Here is a 23,228-nt window from a genome sequence, read left to right on the forward strand (position 1 = left end):
TTAATTTCTCAGTTCAATATAAAATAAACTCACCAGCCTTTATTCTCTCTCTCCTACACACACACACACACACACACACACACACACACACACAGACACACCATAATCCAGCTAATGGCTCACGTACGTAAACCTTGTATCTGGCTTATTCAGCTCCAACATAAATGGCCTTTTCTTTAACCTAGTGGGTAACATGACTAAAAGCACACAAAACTGTGACATTAAAAAAGACTGAAAGAAATTAATTCATATAATCCAGGAAGTCTTAATGAAGAACTTTTAGACCCACAGGTAGTTGACTGTATATTAATAATATGCCGCCATTGTACAACTATATTTAAATCTACTTCATTAAATAATTTCTCAATTATGCCATGGTGAACCTATACAACTCCCTTTCAAAGGAAGGAGAACAAGAATAATTATATTAGTATCAAACTGCAGAAGAAAAAAAAACAAACTGCAGTCTCACAGCTTATTAGAGAATGTGCATACAGAGTGTGCTGCAAGAGTTTCCTGGCTCTAATTAGTTTGTGCCACTGAGATTAAAGACCATAACTTATTTAACATTTTATTAGTTAGGAAGCCTATTCACAGAAACTTTATATTTATACATGGAACACACAAACTCTCTTTTTGCACAGTTAAAGTTACTGTATGACAATATGTGGGGTCATTTTAAGGAATCGTCTGGACAATGAACTCAAACAAAGCCCAAATACTGCACAATTCAAGAGGATGTACAAAAAATATATATCTTAAACTGTTATGGACTGGAGGAAGGGAAATGTTGATTAAATGGCTTTGAATGGGGTATATTATTTTATGTGTGTGGGTGTGTGTGTGTGTTGAATTTGTACATTTATTGTTATCATGCAGAAAAGGGGTAGGAGTGAATATATATATTTTTTTACTTCTTCGTACTTTGAACATGGGTTAAGCATGATCAGTGGCCAAAATTTTGTTGTTTAAGTTGTTGTTTCTTTTTTGCGGCATTGATTATTGCTTCCTTTATGTCAGATTTTTTCTTCTTTTTAATTCTGTTCAAAATAAAGACCATCAGCAGCAGAGGTTGCAGATGATAATAAAATCTACAACCAAAAACCCAAACAAAGCTAAAATAGGGCTAGACTATATAACAGAAATCATTTTTGTCTTTTCATTTCCATCCAGTTTAACAGCTCCACAGACGACATCCCCCAAAACGATCTTATAGTTGAATTACCACTTTTCTTACATTGATTCAATACGAGTTGGACATTAGCACATTCATGTGTGCACTCCAGCAAACGTAGTTCATTCTTAATGTGATTCTGAGTAGTTTGAAATATCATTTGTGATGTGTGTGTATGAGATTTGTTGCATACCGTAACACTGGCCTCAGCCAATGTTGCTTAAAAATTACAACAAATATGCTAAAAGCATACACATTCAGTAACAATATTTTCCATTGTGGCTTTATTATTAAGAATGATCATGTAATTTTCTAAATAAATGGCAGCTCAATCCCATTTCAATATCATTTAACCAAAGCACGCAACAAATGCAGCTTTCCATACAACATGTTTGGACATCCTAAAGATTCTCAACCCTTATATACACAAAAGAATTACACTTGACACTGTACATTTATTACTGAAGTGTAACAATCTAGGCACACTCTAAAAGAAGGAGGAAATTTTTTAAATTTGGGAATGATATTTTCCCATTTGTCTCTGTCAACAGTCTCATTAACAAACTGGGTACAGTACATAAAGATAAATGAAGCGTGCTGTAAATAGGAAAACATCTGGTTTTATTTTACAATGCAGACAAGTTCCGATCAAAGCGTGATGGTGTGGAGTCTTCAGCAATCAGCACGAAAATATAAAGGTGGAATGTTGTGATTTCACAGCCCTCCTTCTAATTTTTACCCTCTAGCAAAGGAACTTACCAAAAGTGAATCCCTGGTAGCAGAATTTTAACATTACCAGAGAGGAAACACCTTTCTGACAGTACTTAATCTCTCCACCCAGTAAAGTTAGTGTCCATAAAAATGTGCATTTAGGCCAACACACATCTTATAAAGAGGAGAAGCAAACAGTAACGTGTGTGATCACTGCTGAGCTTGTCAGAATTTTCACGTGCAAATCAAGCAGGACTATGCGGGCTATTTGATTACACCAGCACAATCACTGGCTTTCTGCTTCTTGCTCAAAGCACAAATAAAGGTGAAGCAAGTTTCCATAAAAGCTGTCAAACCAGTGGGTAGATAGTACAGCTTGACGGGATGGGTAAAACATCAGTAAAACAGGAGTGTCAGTCTTGTCCCTTCAGTGTCCAGACATTTAACAAACACATGAACTCAAGGCCAACGTAAGGCAATGCCTTTTCCTAAACACAACTCAAGGGCTCCACAGTTCCTTCTTATCATTCTGTAATAGATATAAAAATGGAAAAATCATTTAAATAATTCTGAATCTACGTTTTACAGATTCCAAGAAAAACTAAAAGCTAAAACAATTTACTAGTCCAAAAAACATTGTTTTCTCGTATTATTTGCTTACAAGTAACCTTTAATTATTTTATTTTTTTGGCTATAAACCTGAGTTTGTTCAGCTTGACAAACTGGATAAAGCTAAAAATCCTTTTCTGTGTTGTCAACTCAGCATTAACAATATAACAATGTTCAAGCAGCAGAATCATGTAAGATCTTTGCAATATTCCACTATAGCGTTACTTACTGTTCAATTTGAGATGGATTTTATATTACAAAAAATAGAAATGCAACTTAAAATGTGTGAAAAGTTGAGTAAAAGTAATTTAAAATAAAAAACAAACAAACAAACAAACATGTTTTCCTTCCCCTTGTACATCCTTTTGAGGACATGACCAAGGTTAGTAAAAGGACCCACATATAAAAAGATTAAGACAAAAACACAGAGCCTTCAAACTGCACTAACCTTACTAAGAAAACCTTGAAATCTGCTTTGAGAGTGATAAATTTGGCTATACACGTTCAACAGAGGAGTTATACTCTTGCTTAAAAGGACTTTTAAGTGGGCCATTCATTTTGTGCAGCATTAGTGGTTAGTTCATGTGACATGATGAAGTTATAAATTACAACATGCATCAAAAAAAAGTGCAGTTACCAACAAGGGTACTAGTGAAAACAGAATTTGGATTTTGATAAAAACCGTTAATGCAAATGCTACATGTGCTTTGACACTTACAAGCAGACTTCCTCTGGTTCATGGGTAAAAGATTCTCTTACAATCAACAAAATGTGGAAGGTATTCTAAAGGTCAAGCTAACCACAAATCTGCAAACTATTTTAAAGTAGCGCGCAATAACAGCACGCCTGATGATAGAAAGATCCTTGTTAAGTAAAACTAGGTAATCTCATTGCAGCTACATCAGATCTCCACTCGATCCCTACCAATGAGCTGAGCGGTGTCATCATCGGTGTGGTGCCTGTCGTTTCCTGTGTCATCGCTTTCTGAGTCTGTGTCCTCCCGTGGGGAGTAGTAATCTTCATAGGCCACGATGGGTGAGTCGCAGTGTGCAGGAGAGGCGAGGCACTGGGCAGTGGTGGTGGTGGTGGTGGTGGTGGCTGAATAGGCCCCTGGGCTCCCTGAGGGCGACCCCGGGTTGGAGGGCCGAAGCAGAGGTGTGCGCTCTGAATCAGCTTCACCCTCTGTCCCTTCTTCCTCTCCACGGCCTCCGGTTTCCTCCTCGGACTCGGACTCAGAGTGCTCTTGGTTGTTCCGAGTGACACGCTGTTTGCAAACTGGACACGTCTTCTTGGTCTGTGTGAGCCACGGGTCCACACACTTGCAGTGGTAGGCTGATAACAAAGAATCAATAAAAGTTTTATTGATTGTAATAAATGAGTGAACAAACATGTGTTCAAAAGCGAACACAGATCCTACTGTGGAGTGTTTTGGTCAAATAGCACATCATACACATTAGATACTCTATTATCTTTATAGTTCCAGTAATGATTGCATCCCCCTATCTGTTTGAGGATGTGCACATTATGCATATAAATGAAAATATTTACCATGTGAACAAGGCAAAACACGCAGCTTGTCTCCTTCTTCATATTCATCCAGGCAGATTGCACACAGATCATAGTCATCCCCTGATATACAGAAGAAAATTTAGTAACTTAAATCATTGGGACTTGAGAACAAAATGTGAAAGGTGTGGAATTCAATGGATTTAAAGACAATTTTGTAGTCAACAGATGAACGAAAGGTTCACATACACCTATATCAGCCACAACACACAACATCTTGTGAAATTCTGCTGGGAATTCATGTGGATGTTACTTAGACATGTACCACCCCAGACAACACATGTCAACCCCATAAAAATCACACTCCAGCTTTCATCCCCAGTAGAATGCAGCCTGACACAGGCACACACACAAAACTGTTTATGAACAACTAAAACAAAACATGAAGAACAGCACAAGGTGTTGACCTGGCCTCCAAATTCACCAGATCCTAAACTGATCAAGTATCTGTGGGATGATCCACAGAGGCCCCTCCCCTCAATCCATAGGACCCAAAGGCCCCCACTAAGAACATCCTGTTGTCAGACACCACAGGACACCCTCAGAAGGTCCATCATGCCCATTCCCTGATGAGTCACAACTGTTTTAGAGGCACAATGGAGACCACAATATTAGGGATGTGGTCAAAATGTTAAGCCTGATCAGTGTAAGAAAGAAGAAACAGCACAGCCTTCAAATTACTGTGCTGGGAATTATATCAGAGGATTTTCAATATTTTTAAAAACAATGAATCACATAAAACTCTTCTTACCTTTTCTGAACTTGTGTATTGGAATGCGTTTCAGTTGTTCCTTGGACAAACGATTCTTCCTCAGTCTTTTTCTGTACTGCACGCATCGTATAACCTGAACAGTACAAAAGGTAAAATCACGGATGGAAAGACGTTTATGAAACATTTAACCAACTGATGGGTTTGTTCTGTGTTCATGTGGGACTTCCCCATTATGCCAAAATAATCATTTCTAAAATAGGTTCTCCAGGTGCTAAACTAAATAAAGAGACGTGTCGAGTGTGCCTACTCACCAAAACGACACACATCACAAGAATAATCATGCCAACAACTCCAGTGAAGGGAATAAGGTAGTATGACAGTGGAAACGCAAACTCCGGCTTGAGGATCACATAAGCCCTGCAGAAAAAAAAATAATACATAAGATAAAAACATTAGTATGAATTGGTTTGAGCAAATCTAATGCTGATTGTTCTGTATTGCTTAGTTTCAAAAATAATAATATTTGTTTCCCCTTTACCCTGGTTCTGGAATGATGAAATTCCTGAGAATTTGGGATGCATAGAAACTGGTAAATACAGAGGGGATCTCAATCTGGTCAGCAAGAGTGGCTAGAAGAAGAAAAAAACAAAACCTTATTTAAATCTTTATCGTCTTCGTGTGTGTGAACATACATTACATTTGAAATTGTACATATGTTAAGTAATTACCGTTGCTGTAGTTCATATTGAGCAGAGTGTCTGAATACAAGTTGTGAATGATTGCTGCACTGTATCCAGCTTGCTGCGCATGCAAAACCTGAAAGCAGTTCAGCACATTAGACCAATGTCTAGACACCTAAAATGATTCAACATCAACACTACCGACCTTAATGTCGAAATTGCACTCATAGCGTCTGATGAGAACGACAAATTTGGTGGTGTTGGCATCGTAGGATGTTGGCAGTGGAGGAGGAGGTTCTATAGGTGTACAGCCATTAAGAGGACGGGCCGCCACCAAAACTCCCTGTCACACATAGTAAAAAACATCATGTAACCCATACAATTTAACCCATGATTTTCCGTATGAACTCACTAACACACTTACCATTAATCCATCCTTAGGGAGTGAAGATCCAAACAAGGCAGGTAGGTCTTCAAACAACATGGAGGTCATGTTGCTATAGTGCTGCCAAAACAAAAGAACAACAGGCGTATGTTTCAGGAAACTAATGGATAAAATAATATTTATTGATGTAAATCTCAAAGATTACTTACAGCATATATATAGGCGTGTGTGGGTGAGGAAACCAGTATGCTGCAGAAAACCAGTACAAGGACACTCAATTGAGTTCCCATGCACCCCACATTATGGAGCACCATCTTCAGTTGCTTGTCGTTGCACTAATCTGAAAAATAGGTTGAACAGGGTAGGTTACTAGGCTAATACCTATCAGAAGGTAAACATCTCAGTTTTTAGGCTGAAGCTGTTCATGCAGTTTAACTGCAGTTAGCATTAACATATTAATATACAGGGCCAATTCATGGGATAATCCTGAGTAAATATGAACATGGATATGCAAACGCAAGCACAGCATAAACACAAGCTATATTTTCATGGATTAGCAAAGCAAAACGAATAATAGGTACTTTATTACTTTACTTTGCCAGACTTCGAAGTACCTCTCACAACTTCCCTTTTTACGTACTAAAGGTCAGCTTGCATGAAAAACTAAGTGCACTGTATTGACCATATTTACCTCTAACTATAAACATACAGTTTATCTGTTAAACTTAACTGAGTAATTTGGCAAGTTACTGTCAAGTTGTGCCACAACAGCTAACCTTATTGAGTATTTTACAAACAAAATCAGTCAGTGTATAAATTTCAACTTTCGACTACCCGGATCCTGTGTAAAGTCACGAGTTTGACTGGCCCAGATTCAGAAATCACCCACATAGCTAAATGTGTAAAAACTAAATAGACAGTTACTTTGATTTCTTGTATATAGCATATATGTGCGTAATTTAGGCCACACCCGCTCGCTACTAACCCAATATACTGTTTGAAGAACATAAAACTTGCAAACATACACATTTTGCTTTAGTAGCTAAATCCAGGAAGTGAGTAAAGGAATAATGCGCTGTTTGGAGTTGCTTCTGTCGCAATGTTAAATACGTTAACAATGTAACTAAAGCTTCATCAGCAAGCTCCGAGAAACGACTTCATTTCGACGTTAGCAAACGATTTGTCAATTAATGTTAGTGACTTGCTGGGCTGCGGTTAGCATTTAGACCGAACTTTTGCTTAAATATATGTAAGTTACATGATGTTATTGTGATACATACCTCCGTGTCCTGCCGATGTCAGCACAGTGACGATTGTAATCTAAATTATTCCAGTGGTCTCACCCGTTGTCTCATATGTACGACTCGCCTTGTTTTTTCTTGGACAGTTATTTAATTCAACAGGAAAACGATTGGAAGGATTAATTTAGCTGACGTTTGGCTAGTGTTAGCAGACGTTAGGTAACACTTACTCCCCGTCACAGATTAGTGTACGTCTTTTTTGTAATCCGTGTACATCTCTTCAGACACAGCTATCGAAATATAAATCAATAATATGTCGGTGTTAGAGAAACACGACGTCCCATGAAATAAGTTTCCCCTCTTTGCATTAGCTTGCTTCGGCTATGTTTGTTTGTTATTGCTTCTTGCTCCCCGCTTCTTCTTCGCACTGATGGGAGACTTTCCAAACACACTTTGATCCACAGCGCCACTAGCGGCCAGAGTAAAAAGAGAAATTATCTAAAATCCCGCAGGCTTCGCGTTTATCATAGAAATCCACGCACACTCTCAGCTTTCCAGGGTCACCCGTGGTTTTAATTAATCTGAAAAAGTCTAATGAAAGCCTAATTGAGTAATTATGGTATCTTATAAAGGGCGAGTGTATAAAGCTTCACAGAACAACATATTTCACATGCAAATGAATGAAAAAGTGCAGAGGAAATGAAGGTTAGCACATATTCAGATAAACCAGTTTCCCTGCATTCCACCTGCCAGCCGGTGTTAGACAGATCAGAAAACACAGGTCTCAAATGTGCTTCCTGTTTCTCAGTATACTGTGTTCAGTGGATTAAGATAAAATAATCATTTAATTCACAGGTCACACAAGAGAAGGAAAAGTAAACATTAAATAATTAATAGCAAATTAAATCAAGGATGACAGGTTTGCTTCTATCCTCCAAACACCCACCACTTCCGTAAGGCCCAAGAGGGCAGCCCGGAACAGATCTGGCATTCTTCACCAGTGACTTTTTGCCGAATGCTCCCTGCAGACCACTCCAATGTAGATGGCTAATGCCACCACAGTCACAAAAGGACTCAGTGCTCCCTGTGCTCTGAAGGAGGTGTTATTAGCAGAGTGCTCTGGCCTTATTTATAAATGGCCCTAGCATAGTGTCATCTTTGCATTATGGACTGGCCCCACCAGAGGGTGCTACTGCTAATAATAAATTCAACAACTCTGTCTCCAATGAAATGGCTGGAGTTTTCCCTCAGTAGACACGTTTTGTAGCGTAGTTGTGTGTGATTAGTTCATTGTGATGCTCTGTCTCCTCTGTTTCTGCTCGGTGGGGCAGTGTTGTGGACTGGTGAACTGCTGCATGTGCATGCGCATGCATGACTGCACCGGTCTGGGTAGCTCGGCTAACCTAGTAACTTAACATACCGGTAGCTAATTCATGTTTCATTCATTCATTGCATGATAAATCGAGTTGACTACTTAGATAGTATATGATTTAGGACTTATTTGGCCTCCCACAGAGCTGTTACCTGTCCGTGGAGCTGAAATGACTGTCTGTGGTATAATGTTTGTGGTGACTTTGTATATTGATTGCTGTGTATTGGGTGTGAGCTGTGCATTGTGTTTTTTATTTTTGTCACATTATTGTTTTGATCTTGAGTATCTAGTATATAGTGAGATTTAGAACACTGCTGTTTGGTGGTGCTGTTGATATGACAATATATGTCGGCAGATTGGCATGGTTTGTGTGATGTATTATTCAGCTGAAATTTAGTTGTCATCTGTTTGTTGTCAGGTGCTGTAGTCCCCCCTCTCACTTGCTACTGTGTTTTTGTTGTGACGGTACTGATTATGCATTATAACATTTTTCTGCATAGCCCCACCAGAATTTCCAAATCAAAATCACCACTGCCCTAACAGAGTTAATCCAGTCAATTTTTTTGTTCAGGTGAACACCCAGGTACTTTTAAGAGTCCATTATCTCTATGTCCATTTCTTGGATGTTCACTGGTGAGTGTGGTGTTTGTTTGTTATTGTGTCACCACCAGCTCCTTGGATTTACCCACATTTAGCCGGAGGCACCTTTCCTTGCACCAGACTACAAAGTCTAAAGATATTATCCTCTATATTTTCCATCCTCCCTGGATGAGGCGGATGACTGCCATCTGAGAATTTGTGCAAATGACAGCTGCTTGAGAGGTGCCTCAAGTCAGAGGGAGAAAAGGAAGAGAGACAGGGCAGTTTGCTGGAGGGCTCCAGTACTGGAGACCAGCCCATCATAGTCCTCACATACTATGGTCTGTTAGTCAGGTAATCCAATATCCAGGATGTCAGGTAATGTTTCATTCCTTTGTGCACCAGGTTGTCAGCATGACAGTCAGTTTTAAAGGAACAAAAGATAGAAGAATACACAAAGTATGGCATATTGTTTTCTTTCCACATCATGTATGGAGGATATAAATATGAATATAAGAATAAAGTGAATAACATGGATACAGTGCAGAGGACATGGGAGGGGTCTTTCTTTGGTGATCTTACCTGATAACCTGAGTGTCTGTTGGTCGTTAAAGTGTGAAAGACCTTTGATCTTAAAGCACACTGAGACAGTGCTCTGCAGCTGGGTTCTGTTCTGAAGGCTGATGGAAGTGATGGGAGTGGCAAACATCCAATCAGAATACAGCAGAGATTGTTGAAGAATATACTCAGAACATTCACTTTTTTCTGGTTCCCCTCAGGTTACCAGTTGTTTCCCTTATGGCCAGAGATAGTTTCAAGGCCCTTCCAGACTCTTGCTGCAACTGGTTCTCCAACTTCCTCTTGTAAACCCGCTTCCCCTTCCTGATTTGTTTTGAAATCCTGTGGGTGTGAGGAAATTAACCTTAAATGTAACCGCAGAGCTATGCGCAGAGCAACCATCAGAGGGCAATGCTGTACAAAAAGACAGACTGCTCAACCACCACAGCTGCTTCAGTGCTGCCCTCAAGTGGCAGGATGTTTTTAGTATCACAAACACAGCTTTCACTATTGTCACTCTGTTGCTATGACTGTGTCTTTGTGATTGCCTGAATAAAAACATGCAGTACAAATGAAAAAATAAAATATACTCAGATGTTTAATTAGCTGGGGTAGATGATCACCAGGCATTCAGAGAAATGATTCTTCAGCAAGGAGACGCTAATACAAATGTTCTAGCACACACATCAATAAATATACATGCAAAGTGTACACCATGATCCATAATCACAATTAGATAATGGCCCTGTGGTGTTAGGTTAGTCATCAGAATATGAAACAGTTCCTTTCCCAGTCTGTTAAAATGGTCATGAAACAATGGAAGAGCATTTTGATAAAAAAAAACAAAAAAAAAAACAAACATCTGTAGCTATATATGTTTCAGTTTCCTTATCCTTTTCAACTTGTACGATTATGAACAGATGAGCAGATGATGTTCTTCATCAAAGCAAATGGTAGTTGAGGACACTGGCTCACTTATCTCTCATGTAATTGGAGTCAGGTAACTGCTAATGTCAAAACGTAAATCTCATGCACAGCATTAGTGGTGCATGCGGCTGTGGCTACAGCTCTATAAAATAAACCCATATCCCATTGCTTTTATGATTCTCTGCAATCTTGTCCTTTTTAGAGAGAAAGAGCTTATTGCTTGCTTTATCCAGAGACAGAGGATTTTCAGGGGGAATGAACCAGTTATTAGGTTACTGGTCCCTCATGTGCTCTCGATGTGCAAGAAAACAGGCATAACATACCTGAACGAGTGCCCTGTACTTTGCTGTGGTTTGTTGGGGGAGTAGTACCAGCAAAAAAGACGTCTGTAGGATCACCAGACTGATCAGAAAGGCTGGACATATGATTGGTAGGGAGTTGGAGACGTGGATTCAAACCCACAACAATGTCACGTTTTATCTTTTCCACTTTAATTTTTAGTGGGGCTAATAATGTAGGATTTATTACAGAGAAGGCAGAGAAAGGCTATTGAAGCAACTTGTGGATGTGTGCATCAGAATATTCCTTATCTAGGAAACATTAATATACTGCTAGTTTGCCAATTAGTTTTTGAAATCATATGTTTACAAGGGGAAATTAACAGCATGAAGGTCAATTTGGATAGTAGTTTTAGCAAGTAACTAAATAAACTATTTCAGCTCTTGCAGCTGGACTCTAGACTTTGTGGACTGAAAGCAGATAAAAACGTTTGATCACAACCTCTCTTAAGTGTCTTGTTTACTACTCCGTGCTCAGATAACTTCAAACCCTCCAATAACTCTGGATGGGAAAATGGATGGAAAATGGATTAACGAGTTTTTCTAAATTGCTCAGACATCGACATACCCTTATACATGTGTGGGCATATTGTCTTTTTTCTTGCATGTTTTATCAGAAGATCAAGGCCTATCCATTTGAGTGACAATAAGTTTTAATCCTGCCTTACTGTGTCTGAAGGTAAAAAAAACAAACAAAAAAAAAAACATGTCAAACATGCTGATTCTAAACTTCCCATGAACGAAGCTGCTTTCCTCTGGGAGTCATAATTACATCATCTGAGAGTTAGTCCACACTTGCCAATGTCTCTGGCTCCCGGAGCTGTCTGTACAGGCCGGACCCACAGGTGATTAGAGACAGATAATAGAAGTGTTTTGCTAAATGATGCCACTTTCCAGTTGCCATTTTCCAGTTGCATCATCTTATGTTACTAGATGTTTCGAGAATTACTGTGTCAACATAATCAAATAAATATAACTGGATTATGACATAATGCAAACAGTCAACAGAGAAACATGTTCCACGATGTCTAAAAGAAATCCATTAAGAAAGATTAAACTCAAAAATACTCCTGAGAATGTGCGTATTACGCACATGTATTTATGATCAATATAACTATCTTTAAAGTATATTAATAGAAATGTCATGTCCACTTTTTTTTCCTACCTGTAGATTTTGTCTGCAGTTCTTTACTAATTTTCAGTACGGCTCAGTGTTATGTATACATGGTTCAGGCTCTTGTCGCTGAGAGCACTTAATGGCCCTATTGCAAATGAAGTTACAACAACGTAGGCTGTATGAGAGTCTATTTGAGAGCTTTATGTATTGTAGGCCAGTGGTACCCAACAATCCCAGTCAATATTTGTTTTAAATTAAAATTAAATTAAAATTAAAAAAAAAAAAAAATTGTTTGCTATGACATGCATGATCACGACAACCAATAAGGCATACTGCTCTGCTGCAGCTGTCAATGTATTTTAGATCACACATGGAAAAAGCTCTACTTCCTCTTCTCGTTAAAACATTTTGTTCATTAAATTACCATACGAGTCGATGTATTTCTTTTTTTCACTGGACCCTAAATAAGTAATCGAGAGGATTCACCAGTTAATTTTTAAAATGTGATATTTACTGATGGCCTGTCCACGCAGTTTGTGCGTCTTGGATCGTCCTCTTTAGTTCACATTCTGTTGGGACATAATTAATAATATGTGTCCCCAGAAACATGTTTGATACAGCCTATGTTAGTGTTCATGGACAAGAAGCAAAAGTGAATGAAAACCAAATATAGACTTGTAACGAAACAGTGCAGATGAATGCCTTACAAATGCATGATACACTGAAGGAAAGTAGCAGAACTTAGAAATCTGAAATTGCCTATATGTGTGAATAAATACAAACAAGTGAAGTTTTTTTTTTTAACATTTTACTCCAACCATTAAAGCTGTGTTAAAAAAGGCAAAAAAAAAAGTTAATTCAAGATTTCACAGTCCACTATGTTACATGAGAGTTAGAAAGCATCGTCGACGTCAGTTTTTCCTGTTCGTCTCAACTTCTGTTGACTGCCTGTCTGCATGACTGAATGACTTCTGAAATTCAGTGACAGACCAGCAGACCAGACACGAATCCCTCAAAGAAAATGAGACACGCAGCACCTTAAATGAAAGACACGATATGTTACTAGGTTTCTTCAGCAACTACGTTAACGCAGTGTATTCACATACTGCATGTGGACATTAACACTTACAAGAAGCCTTTCCCGCAGCCCAGAGGTCCAAAGAAGAGTTCTGTTGGGAGGCAAACCTTTCTACACACCCCACTTAGACTGGGACAAGACCAAGGAAATGATGCAGCCTCATTTTCAACAACTGTAATCACACAAGAAAACTGTGTTAAAGAAGATCTGTAGGATTGAATATAGGCTGTGTAAGTATAAAAATGGGCAGATACATGCTGCAAAAACCACAGGTACCCCATCAAGACTTACCATTCACCAGTAAGACAACCAAGAGTGCCAAAACAGCCAGACGATAGGAGAACATGTTTGCGTCTGACAAGAATCGTTCCAAAGTGCGGACTGGGATTGGGTTTCTTTGAATTTTTATCAGATGGGAGGAGTGGATATAATACGCAGCAGCATACCAGTCACTAGCTTTATAAGCATCCTTAAGAGAACATGCCTCTCCTAATCACATTTAAGAAAACTACATTACTGTGGCCAACCCGTGACCAGGAGCTGTCATGAGACAAGACACAAACATTCCCCGGAATCTGCCTTTTTCGTCTGATTTAAAACACATGCACAATGTCAACCCTCACTGATTTCTGAAATTGGGGTCGGAAAAAAAGCACAAAGCCCACTCTCTTTTCCACACTGAACGTATGAGAAGGCAGCCTGTCATAAGCTGCCACTAACGCATCTATTTGCAGAAGGGAGCAACTTGTAAACAACGTTAGGATTAAAATTCCTTCTTTCTTTTAGTTTTTTTCTTTTTTGTAGTTTTGCACGCTAGAAAACTGAACTTTACACAGAAACATATGGATCATAGAGAGAAGGTTTGAATGCTAGGTTAAATTTTTTTTAGTCTAAAAAGTAAACTAAATTAAGATTAAAGGAGTGTTAAATGAGTGTTCTAATACCCATATAAGAGCAGTTGTATAGCACACACTGCGGTCTTTCTAGCAGCCCCTTTCTCCCAAAAGCCTTTTGACAGGGCTATTGATGCTTTCAAATTGTATGTTGTATTTAAAGTAATAGTAGTGTAAATGTAACCTTGTTTTAGTTCACACAAATGTGAATTATCCACATGTGTATCTCCTGAAATGCTCTTGTATAAAGTATGTTTGCTTTTCAAATACATTATAAATGAAATAAACCTGAAATTATAGTATGGCTGGTCACTGTGTCAAGATATTTTATTTGAGAAAAACACTTTCATTCTTGTTTGAGTGGTATAACTAGAAGTACCCAAACTAAATTTTCCATTATGTCAAAGGTCTTAACACTTCAGACACAGTTTGATGAGTGTTACATCAGTGTTTTCCAAAGGGAAGTCATTACTGTTTTCCATTCAGCTCTCCTCTCTATTCTCCAGGTGCTGTCCAAAGAGGCCACACCAGTGGCAAAACACTGGTGTCTAATTGCTTTCTAGAGAAATGGCATCACAAAGTGGCCTAATGACCTTTAATGTGTTTACAAGTTCATGGTATGACATTTTTTCATTCCATGTGACCAGCAGTGGTTCTTGCTGATAACCCCAAACTATACTCTGACATCCAAATACACGTAAAATGTAAAATTACTGACTTTAATCATCACACAATTTTAAAAATGTTGCCTTTATTTAAAAATACAATATCCTGTTACAAGTCATCTGTCTCATCACTTCAGAAAGCCAGGCGTAAATACCAAAAAGTATTTTTTTTCTAGTTTCATCATGACGTGTGTTAGTTCATTCAGCTATCCGGCGTCTTTATTTCGGCCTCTTAAATCTGTATGGACAGTTCAATTGTGTATACATTTAACACCATCCACTGTGCATTCAGCAGTTTTATAAGTATTAGTATTTAGTATTATTACCACTATTATTACTATTTAGTATTAGTATTAGTATTCCTCCTGCAACAGCTTCCTTTGAGTCTTTTGCTGTCTCTAGTTGTGCTGGTTTGGAATGTTGAGGACATTTCTGTAATTCTTATGCTGGGTGCTACAGAACCAAGTCAACAAAATTGCCCCACAATGTTAGCATTCCATGAACAGGCCTCTACAACAAGTGTACATTTGAACCAGACAGGTGCAATACCAGACTCCTGAAAGCTGCGCAATTAGTTGTTTTTTAAATTCCAAATCAATACAAGCATGGAAGGAAAGGAGGGAAAGTTTGGGATGGTCGTGTTTTGGTAACTATGGGAACAGGAGAACCTGTACTATGTTAAAAGGCTGGCTAAGGCTAAGCGCTACACTCTTCTGCCAGGTGAGGAAGACAATCAGGTACTGTATAGTCAGTAAGAGTTTCTAAATGTATGTTTCTGCAGATTTATCTGTAAGTTTAGACTAAAGTGTGTGGTTTAAATTCTAGGTTGTGTTCATAACAATGCAATTATGCTCACATTACATAATTGTAATTCTTTAAAAATTATTTAATTAATTCATCACTGTTTCTTTGTAGTTTTACTGATGGTATTTTATGTTTCAAATGCTCTATTTTTCTTTTTTTTTCAATTATAGAATTATCCTGAAACATGGACAACATGACGGCAGTGACTTTCAAAATGACTGCGTACGCTGTTATGGAAAACAACAAATATGAGATCTTTAGTACATTCCTGCTGCTCTATCTCATAACTATCGCTCTGAATTCACTGCTAATTTCTATTATATACCACAACAAGGAGTTGCATCAACCTATGAATGTCTTCACATGTATGTTATCCATCAATGAGATATATGGCGCGAGTGCTTTGTTACCTTCACTTATGGCTGTGCTCTTATCGGAGACACACAAAGTAAACATCAAGTGGTGTATTTCACAAGTCTATTTCCTCCATACATATGGGTGTTTGGAGTTTTGTATTCTAGCACTTATGGGATATGACAGATATGTTGCCATCTGTTACCCACTTCATTACCACAACATCATGACCAATTCAAAAATAAGCAAGCTTATTGCACTGGCAAGTCTGTACCCACTGATCGTATTTGGATGTTTTTTCTCACTAACCTTACAGCTGCGCTTCTGTGGAAAAGTCATACCAAAGCTGTACTGCGTGAACATGGAGCTGGTCAAAAATTCATGTACAAGCGCACAGCACATAAGTATCGTTGGACTTGTATTTATTCTGCTTTTAGTTGTCCCCCAGGTTGTGTTAATCATGTTCTCTTACATGCAGATTGCAAGGGTGTGTAGGAAATTACAAAAAGAATCTCAAATTAAATCTCTTAAGACGTGCATCCCTCATTTGTTATCACTGATAAACTACACTGTCGGTGCCTTGTTTGAGATTATTCAAACAAGATTTAATATGAGTCATGTGCCGCAGAACACTCAGATCTTCCTGTCTTTATACTTTGTCATTATTCCATCAATCGCTAACCCAATGCTGTACGGACTGGGCACTCATATGGTAAGAGTTTGTATAGTAAAGACCTTTATCAGATACAAGATCCTACCGACAAAGTTAGCAAATGTTGCAGCTACAGTTTAGGTACTATTATGAATTGCAATGACAATGTTTATTAGTGATTTAGTCACTGTAATCTAATCATTTAGGATAGTATTAAACTAAGTTCTTTTTAATACCAATGCTTTTAAGGGATTGTTCTCTCTAGGTGAGGTGAGTTTCTTCAGCCTTTTCTGCTGGATTCTCCTCTCATCTTTATCACTGTGGACAAGAAAAATGACTTACAGGTCCTGTGGTGCAATGCTATATTCAGATTTGCAAATGAAAACAAAATGCACATGAACATGCAGTGGGATTGCCGAATCAAGGCTTTTTTTGTCTTATTTGTATGTATTCATGGAAACAAGAACTTATATATACAGTACAAGATGTGAGGCTAAGTGTACGTGGTTTTGGATTTTACTCTTAGCTAAATGTTGATTTTGATTTGCATCTGTCTGTATAAGCTTGTTAAATGTTTAACTTCAAATATTAAACTTTAGGATACGTTGTGAAAACCTTCTTGTGAGGATGTGGATGTGCCTTCATCACAGACAGATGGGAAACAAGACAAAATGTTTGTAGTCCGTACACTCATTCCATTAGTGTCCACATATCGTGAGGGTTTTTTTTGTTGTTGTTGTTTTTTGAAATGATAAATTGGGAAAATTTGACCTTTGAACTTTGACAGAGACAGAATGTTAGGACTTAGTGAAGACTAGAAGATGTTAAATAAAATAAAGATGCACATATCTATTATCGCCTCAGTTTGTTCCACCATATTTGTGACATTTGTTGGCAAATGCCCACGTGTTCATTCAAAGAGGGGGAATGGAGTTTAAACAGAGAGCAAAATTGGGTAAAAAGGATAAAATACATGCTGTTCTATTATGTACTGTAGAAAATCTGCAGCATGTAATGTGCAATATTTAGGCCGTGGAACAGGCAGAGGGCTGGACATCTGCAGACTGAGCTGACAGATGCTCCTCTGGCTTTGGCTAAGTGATCTCAATCTGGAGTTTCAAGTCAAGTCAAGTCAAAGTTTGTCTAAAGCACCTTTAAAAACAACCTTGGTTGACAAAAGTAGTGTACAGAAGTGCAAAACAATCATGCATACACTTAATTATGTGACTTTAGGAGGTCTAAGCAACAGCTCCTGCCAGTATCAGCATCAGAGGGGAGGACATGGAAGGGGTGTAAACCTATAAGTTCTTAGGGATGCAGCTCGACTGGACACAGACATCTTATTCTGCCCTTATTCCAGTCTGTGGTTGCCAGCACTCTTTTTCATGTTAGAGACTGTTCGGGGGGCGGCTTGCCCCATAGGAAACTGGAAATGCAGCAGTTTCAAGCGTGATGTAATGAGGCAATGAATAGCCCTCTCAAAAAGTTTTTTTGGGATATAAGTCCTAACTTTTCTTAAAAGCTTGTTGTTACTGTAGATCTTCTCTGTTTTTCACACTTATGCCAGTGTCCAGGATGACACTGCGGTTCTTAGCAAAGCCATGGCAACATGAATAAAGTGTGCCAATGTCATTGCCATATCTATAAAAAATATTTTGGTGACCAAAGAAAATTATTTTAGTTTTATTCTTGTTCAAATACTTCCATCCAAGCATGAATATCGCTGAGATAATTTAACAAAACCTGAACAGAGGCTGGTTGGTTTGTTTTTATTGGCAGACGTCATCTGCAAAGCAATGAGATGATTCATTATGACTGTGAAATACCCCAAGGACCCCAAGGGCAACATATGCAATGAAAGGCCCAAAATGGAACCCTGAGGCAACACACAGCTCAGAGGGCAATTGGCCTTGCTGGACAGAAAAACTCCCGACTGTGAGGTGAGACTCAAACCACTTAAAAACAGTCCCCTTAATGCTTACACAAGTATTCAGACTTTATAGGAGGACCATATCAAAGGCAGCTGGGAGATCCAAAAGCACCAGGACTGCAAGTTACCAGAATCAGCATGTCATTTAAAATGAAAAGAAAATCACATTCTTAAAAGCACCATTTCTGTGCTATGGCTTGGGTTAAAAACAGACTGGAATTTTTCAGAAATACTGTTTGATCAATATTAATATGAAACTGCAGCTGCTCAAATACCACATACTCCAAGACCTTGGAAAGAAAATGAAGCTTGGAGATGGGCCTAAAATTGGATAAAACAGTGGGATCAAGATTGTGTTTTTTATGAAGGGTTGAACAACATGTTTAATAGCAGCAGGAACAAACCCAGACATCAAAGATGCATTTCTCAGATCCATAACCCAGGGCCCAATACTGGCTCTCAGCCATCCTTAAAAAGACAAGGTGGGATGCTATCAAGAGGATAGACGTCCTGAGCTTGTTCTCGTTGAGTTACTGGGCTAATTTACAGGGTCACAGTCAAGATCATCGTAAACAGCCTAAAACCATGTTGGGAAAAAGAAAAGAAGTAAACAAAAAGCTCTGTGTGGACAGCCACAAAAAAGGCAATAGAATTTCAAATGGTACACATAAAAATTATTCCAGCGGTACCACTATCACCAATACTGGATAGTTCACAACGCAACAGTATATTTCTCATTATTGGGATAAAGAAACCAAGATGGGTTTTGGTTATGAGTCAAATAATATACAGGCATATAAATTCACAAGGGCATGGATGGATGAAAGGCTTACATGGGAGTGTCATATAGATGTAAAGTAATTTAGAAATGTGAAAAGGAAATGAATATTCTCCGTAGCCTATCTGGAAGTGACTGGGGGGCTGAAAGGGACACTCTAATAGCCACATGAGGACTATGATAAGGTCTGTTTTAGATTACAGGTGTGTGATATTTGGATCAGCAGCTAAATCGTTAGTATGTAAATTAGACAGAGTCCAAGCTAAAGCCTTAATAGTCTGCTGTGGACCATAACGCCTATCCTTGCATTAATGGCAGAACTACCTCTGAGAATAAGGAGATGGACATTGGGGCTCCACTACTGGGGTAAATTAGTTAGACAGCTTTGCAGGAATGTACCACTTTTTCTTGGGAATTTGTTGACAAAGACAGAAAATCAAACTTCTTCCATGAGAATAAGCAGCTGGCAATAAAGACGGGACTACAACAAGGTTAAGTGAGTATAACTACCCTATTCCCTTCTGGCTTCTTCCTGAACCTGAGGCATATCTTCAGCTGCTAGAAATGGAGACAAATGTTCCTAGTAATGTTGTTGCAAGATGTCAGACACAGTTTAATTAATATTATATGATTTTTACAGATGGTTCAATGGACCCGGAGTCTGGGAGATCTGGGTTGGTGGTAGATTGAAATTAAATGTCCGATACTGCCATATAATTTGTCAGTTTTCTCTGCTGATTTGCTGGCAAGTTTAAGGCACTAGAATGGAAAGAGGAGGGTTTGGAGGGAGGGACGTCAAGGGCCTTGAAAGGTCAGGATATCTGGTGGTTTTCTGTGGGTTCCTGGCCATCCAGGAATAGAGGGAAAAGGAATTGTAGATTCTTTGGCCAAGGAGGGGTTATCAAAAAATGCTATAGATTTGAACATCCATCTGGGGAAGAGTGAATAGCATAATTAAAGACAAACTGGAGCATATGTGGCAGGAAGAGTGGACAGTGGAACAGAGGGGTAAACATTACTTCTCTTTACAGCCCGCTGTAAACTGCAATAGACGGAGGATAAGATCCAGGTGGACTGACTGTGTGGTTTTGACCAGACTGAAACTAGGATACTGCAGCCTTGCATGGTGTCTAGAATTAGTTGGGAAGCATCTAGATGGGCTGTGTGGCAGTTTGGAAACAGTGCTCCATGCTGTGTTTTCATGGAACAAATAATAAAAAAAAGTTTTTGGAACTGAACAGAACATTGAAAGGCAAAAGCAATTTTAAAGTTTACACTTATCCATTCTCTGGGATTGATATATCGTGTCTGGCTGTGCAGGGTAACCAATAAGATGTAAAGGTCAGCTGAAAAGCCACAGTGACAGATAAAATAAATTCATGGTATGAGCCAACAGTGACTTAATTAATCAATCAATCAATTAATTCATTTTGTAATTTAATAAAATAATTCCATATTTAATTCATCAATTAATTAATTAATGTCATTTAACCCTCCATACAAATCATGCCACTATATTATTCAACTGAATATTTAACCCACACTATTCAGGACTTATAATGTGGATAAGATTAAATTCTCTGCCTAAAATGATATATTGACACAGCACTTCACAATCTACCTTTTCAACTGTCAAATAAGAAGATTGGAGGACCTGACAGAGCCTTGTTCAATCATTGCTCGTCCTCTAAGATGACATGCCCTTATTGCTCCGGAGAATAAATTGAAAGTATTAAAGCCTCTCAGCTCTGTTAAGTGAACGTGGGAGGGGGCTGCACAGACAGGTAAAACCTATTTCACGTCGTCTGTTTAGAAACTTTTGTTGCAGGATGAGGAATTTCTCTGAAGTGTCATCTGTTTATCTGTCCCAATACCGTGGAATGGAAGACCAGATGCCAGTGTACTTCTGCATTTTCCTCATCATATACATAATCATCATTGTTGCAAACCTTGTATTGATCGGAGTGATTTATCGCGAAAAAACTCTACATGAGCCCATGTATTTGTTGGTGTGTAACCTTTCTGTGAATGAGTTGTGGGGCAGCACTGCACTACTGCCGGCTCTACTGGTCAACATGCAGTCGGGCACATATGAGATGTCTGTGTCGTCTTGTCTGATACAGACTTATGCTATACACACATATGCCATCGCTGAATTTGGAATTCTAGCAGTGATGAGCTATGACAGGTATGTAGCCATTTGTTATCCGCTGTCTTATCATACAATCATGTCACAGAGAGTTGTTAAACTAATCGTCTTAATGTGGCTGTACCCCATGCTGGCATTTCTCAGTGTTTTCAGTTTTACCCTTCGGCTTTCATTTTGTGACAGGGTCCTAGAAAAGGTGTACTGTGTCAATTACTTACTGGTGAAACTGTCGTGCACAAACACATTTGCCGTTAACATAGTTGGTCTTCTCTCTGTAGTGGCTTTTGCACTTCCACAGCTCATCATGATCTTTTATTCATACACACACATCCTGAAGATATGTTTATTGTCATTCATCATTAAATCCAAGTTCAAGGCTTTTCGGACATGCACCCCCCACTTGCTAACAATTATTAACTACACTTTTGGGTGTGTTTTTGAAACAGTACAAGGTAGATTCAACAGCAGTCACTTGTCTTATCACGCCAAGCTGATTTTGTCATTGTACTTTTTGATATTTCCCCCTCTCCTTAATCCAGCTATCTACGGCTTGAGTAATCAGCTCATAAGGGCACGGCTCTTGAAGCTTCTCTGCAGAAAAATGCAACCGAATACTGTTAATGCGTGACAGAGGCTTGATGCTGTTGTGTGTTAAAAGTGTGTCCAGCATGGCAAGAAAAACATTTGGAGGGCTGAATTCTTTGCCACTGCGCCTGTTCCTCCTTGCATGCTGGGCCATGTCACAGTAATGATTTAAAAACATGATTTTCTGTGTTCACTGCTTTTAATTTGTTTTGCAGAGGTATATAAACCAATAGAGCACAACTTAAATATGACACTCAAATGTCTAATTTGTTTGACTGTTTAAATTCTTTTGATTTGAATCATGTTGGGCAGGACAGTGGTGTGGTGGTCAGCACTGTTAGCACATTGTTTTCTGTGTGGATTTTGCATGTTTGCATGTTCTCTGTGTCTTTGTGGGGTCTCCCTCCGTGCGAAGACATGCTCGTTAGGTTCTAAATTGGCTGTAGGTGTGAGTGTGAATGATTGTCTGTGTTAACCCTGTGATAGACTAGAGACCTGTCCAGGTTGTACCCTGCCTTTCACACGGCTGGGATAGCTGACCACTGTCCTACTGTACTCACTGCTGTTTAAATCACCAAAATGATTGCATTATAATAATAACTAAATGTGTGTGTCGAATTGCAGTTTAAATCTTTATCTACATATTCATTTTGCAGTCTTTCAGTGTATGCAGTGTATGTTATCTTCCTTGACTACTGACAGGATTAATGCATACTCATCCTGGTCTTTTAGTACTTCACTTCAGGTCAGATTTTTCATTTGTTATTTTTCTCACTCTGACTCAAGGCTTGTATATTTAATGTGATTATGCAGATTCTAGTCTGCAGAAGTCCCGTTTTTTTTTTGCATTATGTGTGACTCTTAATAAAATAAATAAAATAAATGTTCTGCTTGAGATTTTCCTTTCTATCGTTCAGTGCTTCTGTGTAAATGAAAGTACGCAGCTCATGACATGAACATCTTCATTCTTGCATTGTCTGTGAAGCATGATGGGAAAGATCACTGTGTTTGCCAATGATTGCGTAGTCACACGATACAATACAGGCTACAGGTTGCTGAAATCTGTACAAATAATATGTATGTGCTGATCGTGTGTTATCACCATTTATTTCTAGAAACAAACTAAATCTGCAAGTCACAAAATTTATTATGCAACGTGTATTATTATAAGGGAAGGTGGTAGTCGAGCGTAACAGAACGGCATGACTGACTGTGGTGGTCTTCAGTGTTCTTCTCTCTAAGTATTCTGCTGTGCAAGACTCTGCATAAAGATAAAGGCTCAGTCAGAAAATTATGAAATTTTATAATGAAAAGCCCTTTCTACACAGATTATCGGATCTGTAAAGGGAAGCTGCAACATCTTAAAACAAT

General features: G+C 38.6%; 3 protein-coding genes across 3 annotated transcripts; 2 read left to right on the plus strand and 1 right to left on the minus strand.

Moving 5' to 3' along the window:
- Nucleotides 1–1,441: 1,441 nt before the first annotated feature.
- rnf167 (ring finger protein 167) lies at nucleotides 1,442–7,517 on the minus strand. The gene is made up of 10 exons (XM_047606372.1): nucleotides 7,118–7,517; nucleotides 6,047–6,177; nucleotides 5,877–5,957; nucleotides 5,658–5,795; nucleotides 5,501–5,588; nucleotides 5,311–5,401; nucleotides 5,084–5,189; nucleotides 4,812–4,905; nucleotides 4,043–4,123; nucleotides 1,442–3,826 (listed from the first exon to the last, which is right to left on the minus strand). The coding sequence occupies exons 2-10, from the start codon at nucleotides 6,149–6,151 to the stop codon at nucleotides 3,396–3,398; spliced, it is 1,215 nt and encodes a 404-aa protein (XP_047462328.1). The 5' UTR covers nucleotides 6,152–6,177; nucleotides 7,118–7,517; the 3' UTR covers nucleotides 1,442–3,395.
- A 7,688-nt stretch (nucleotides 7,518–15,205) lies between these two features.
- On the plus strand, nucleotides 15,206–17,109 carry LOC125020838 (olfactory receptor 52N2-like). The gene is made up of 2 exons (XM_047606379.1): nucleotides 15,206–15,342; nucleotides 15,580–17,109. The coding sequence occupies exon 2, from the start codon at nucleotides 15,594–15,596 to the stop codon at nucleotides 16,554–16,556; it is 963 nt and encodes a 320-aa protein (XP_047462335.1). The 5' UTR covers nucleotides 15,206–15,342; nucleotides 15,580–15,593; the 3' UTR covers nucleotides 16,557–17,109.
- A 3,843-nt stretch (nucleotides 17,110–20,952) lies between these two features.
- Nucleotides 20,953–22,402, plus strand: LOC125021596 (olfactory receptor 1-like). Its single transcript, XM_047607718.1, has one exon. The coding sequence runs from the start codon at nucleotides 20,953–20,955 to the stop codon at nucleotides 21,898–21,900; it is 948 nt and encodes a 315-aa protein (XP_047463674.1). The 3' UTR covers nucleotides 21,901–22,402.
- Nucleotides 22,403–23,228: the final 826 nt, after the last annotated feature.

Source organism: Mugil cephalus, chromosome 15 (genome assembly GCF_022458985.1).
Source record: "Mugil cephalus isolate CIBA_MC_2020 chromosome 15, CIBA_Mcephalus_1.1, whole genome shotgun sequence".
NCBI lineage: Eukaryota > Metazoa > Chordata > Actinopteri > Mugiliformes > Mugilidae > Mugil > Mugil cephalus.

Bases quoted from the DNA above. Each gene is read 5' to 3' on its own strand.
- rnf167 (XM_047606372.1), bottom strand. From the start codon at position 6,151: ATGGTGCTCCATAATGTGGGGTGCATGGGAACTCAATTGAGTGTCCTT. The intron at 5,796-5,876 runs GTAAGTGTGTTA...TATGTGTGACAG, and splicing joins TCCCTAAGGATGGATTAATG to GGAGTTTTGGTGGCGGCCCG. The intron at 5,190-5,310 runs GTAAAGGGGAAA...TTTTTTCTGCAG, and splicing joins TTCATCATTCCAGAACCAGG to GGCTTATGTGATCCTCAAGC.
- LOC125021596 (XM_047607718.1), top strand. From the start codon at position 20,953: ATGAGGAATTTCTCTGAAGTGTCATCTGTTTATCTGTCCCAATACCGT.
- LOC125020838 (XM_047606379.1), top strand. From the start codon at position 15,594: ATGGACAACATGACGGCAGTGACTTTCAAAATGACTGCGTACGCTGTT.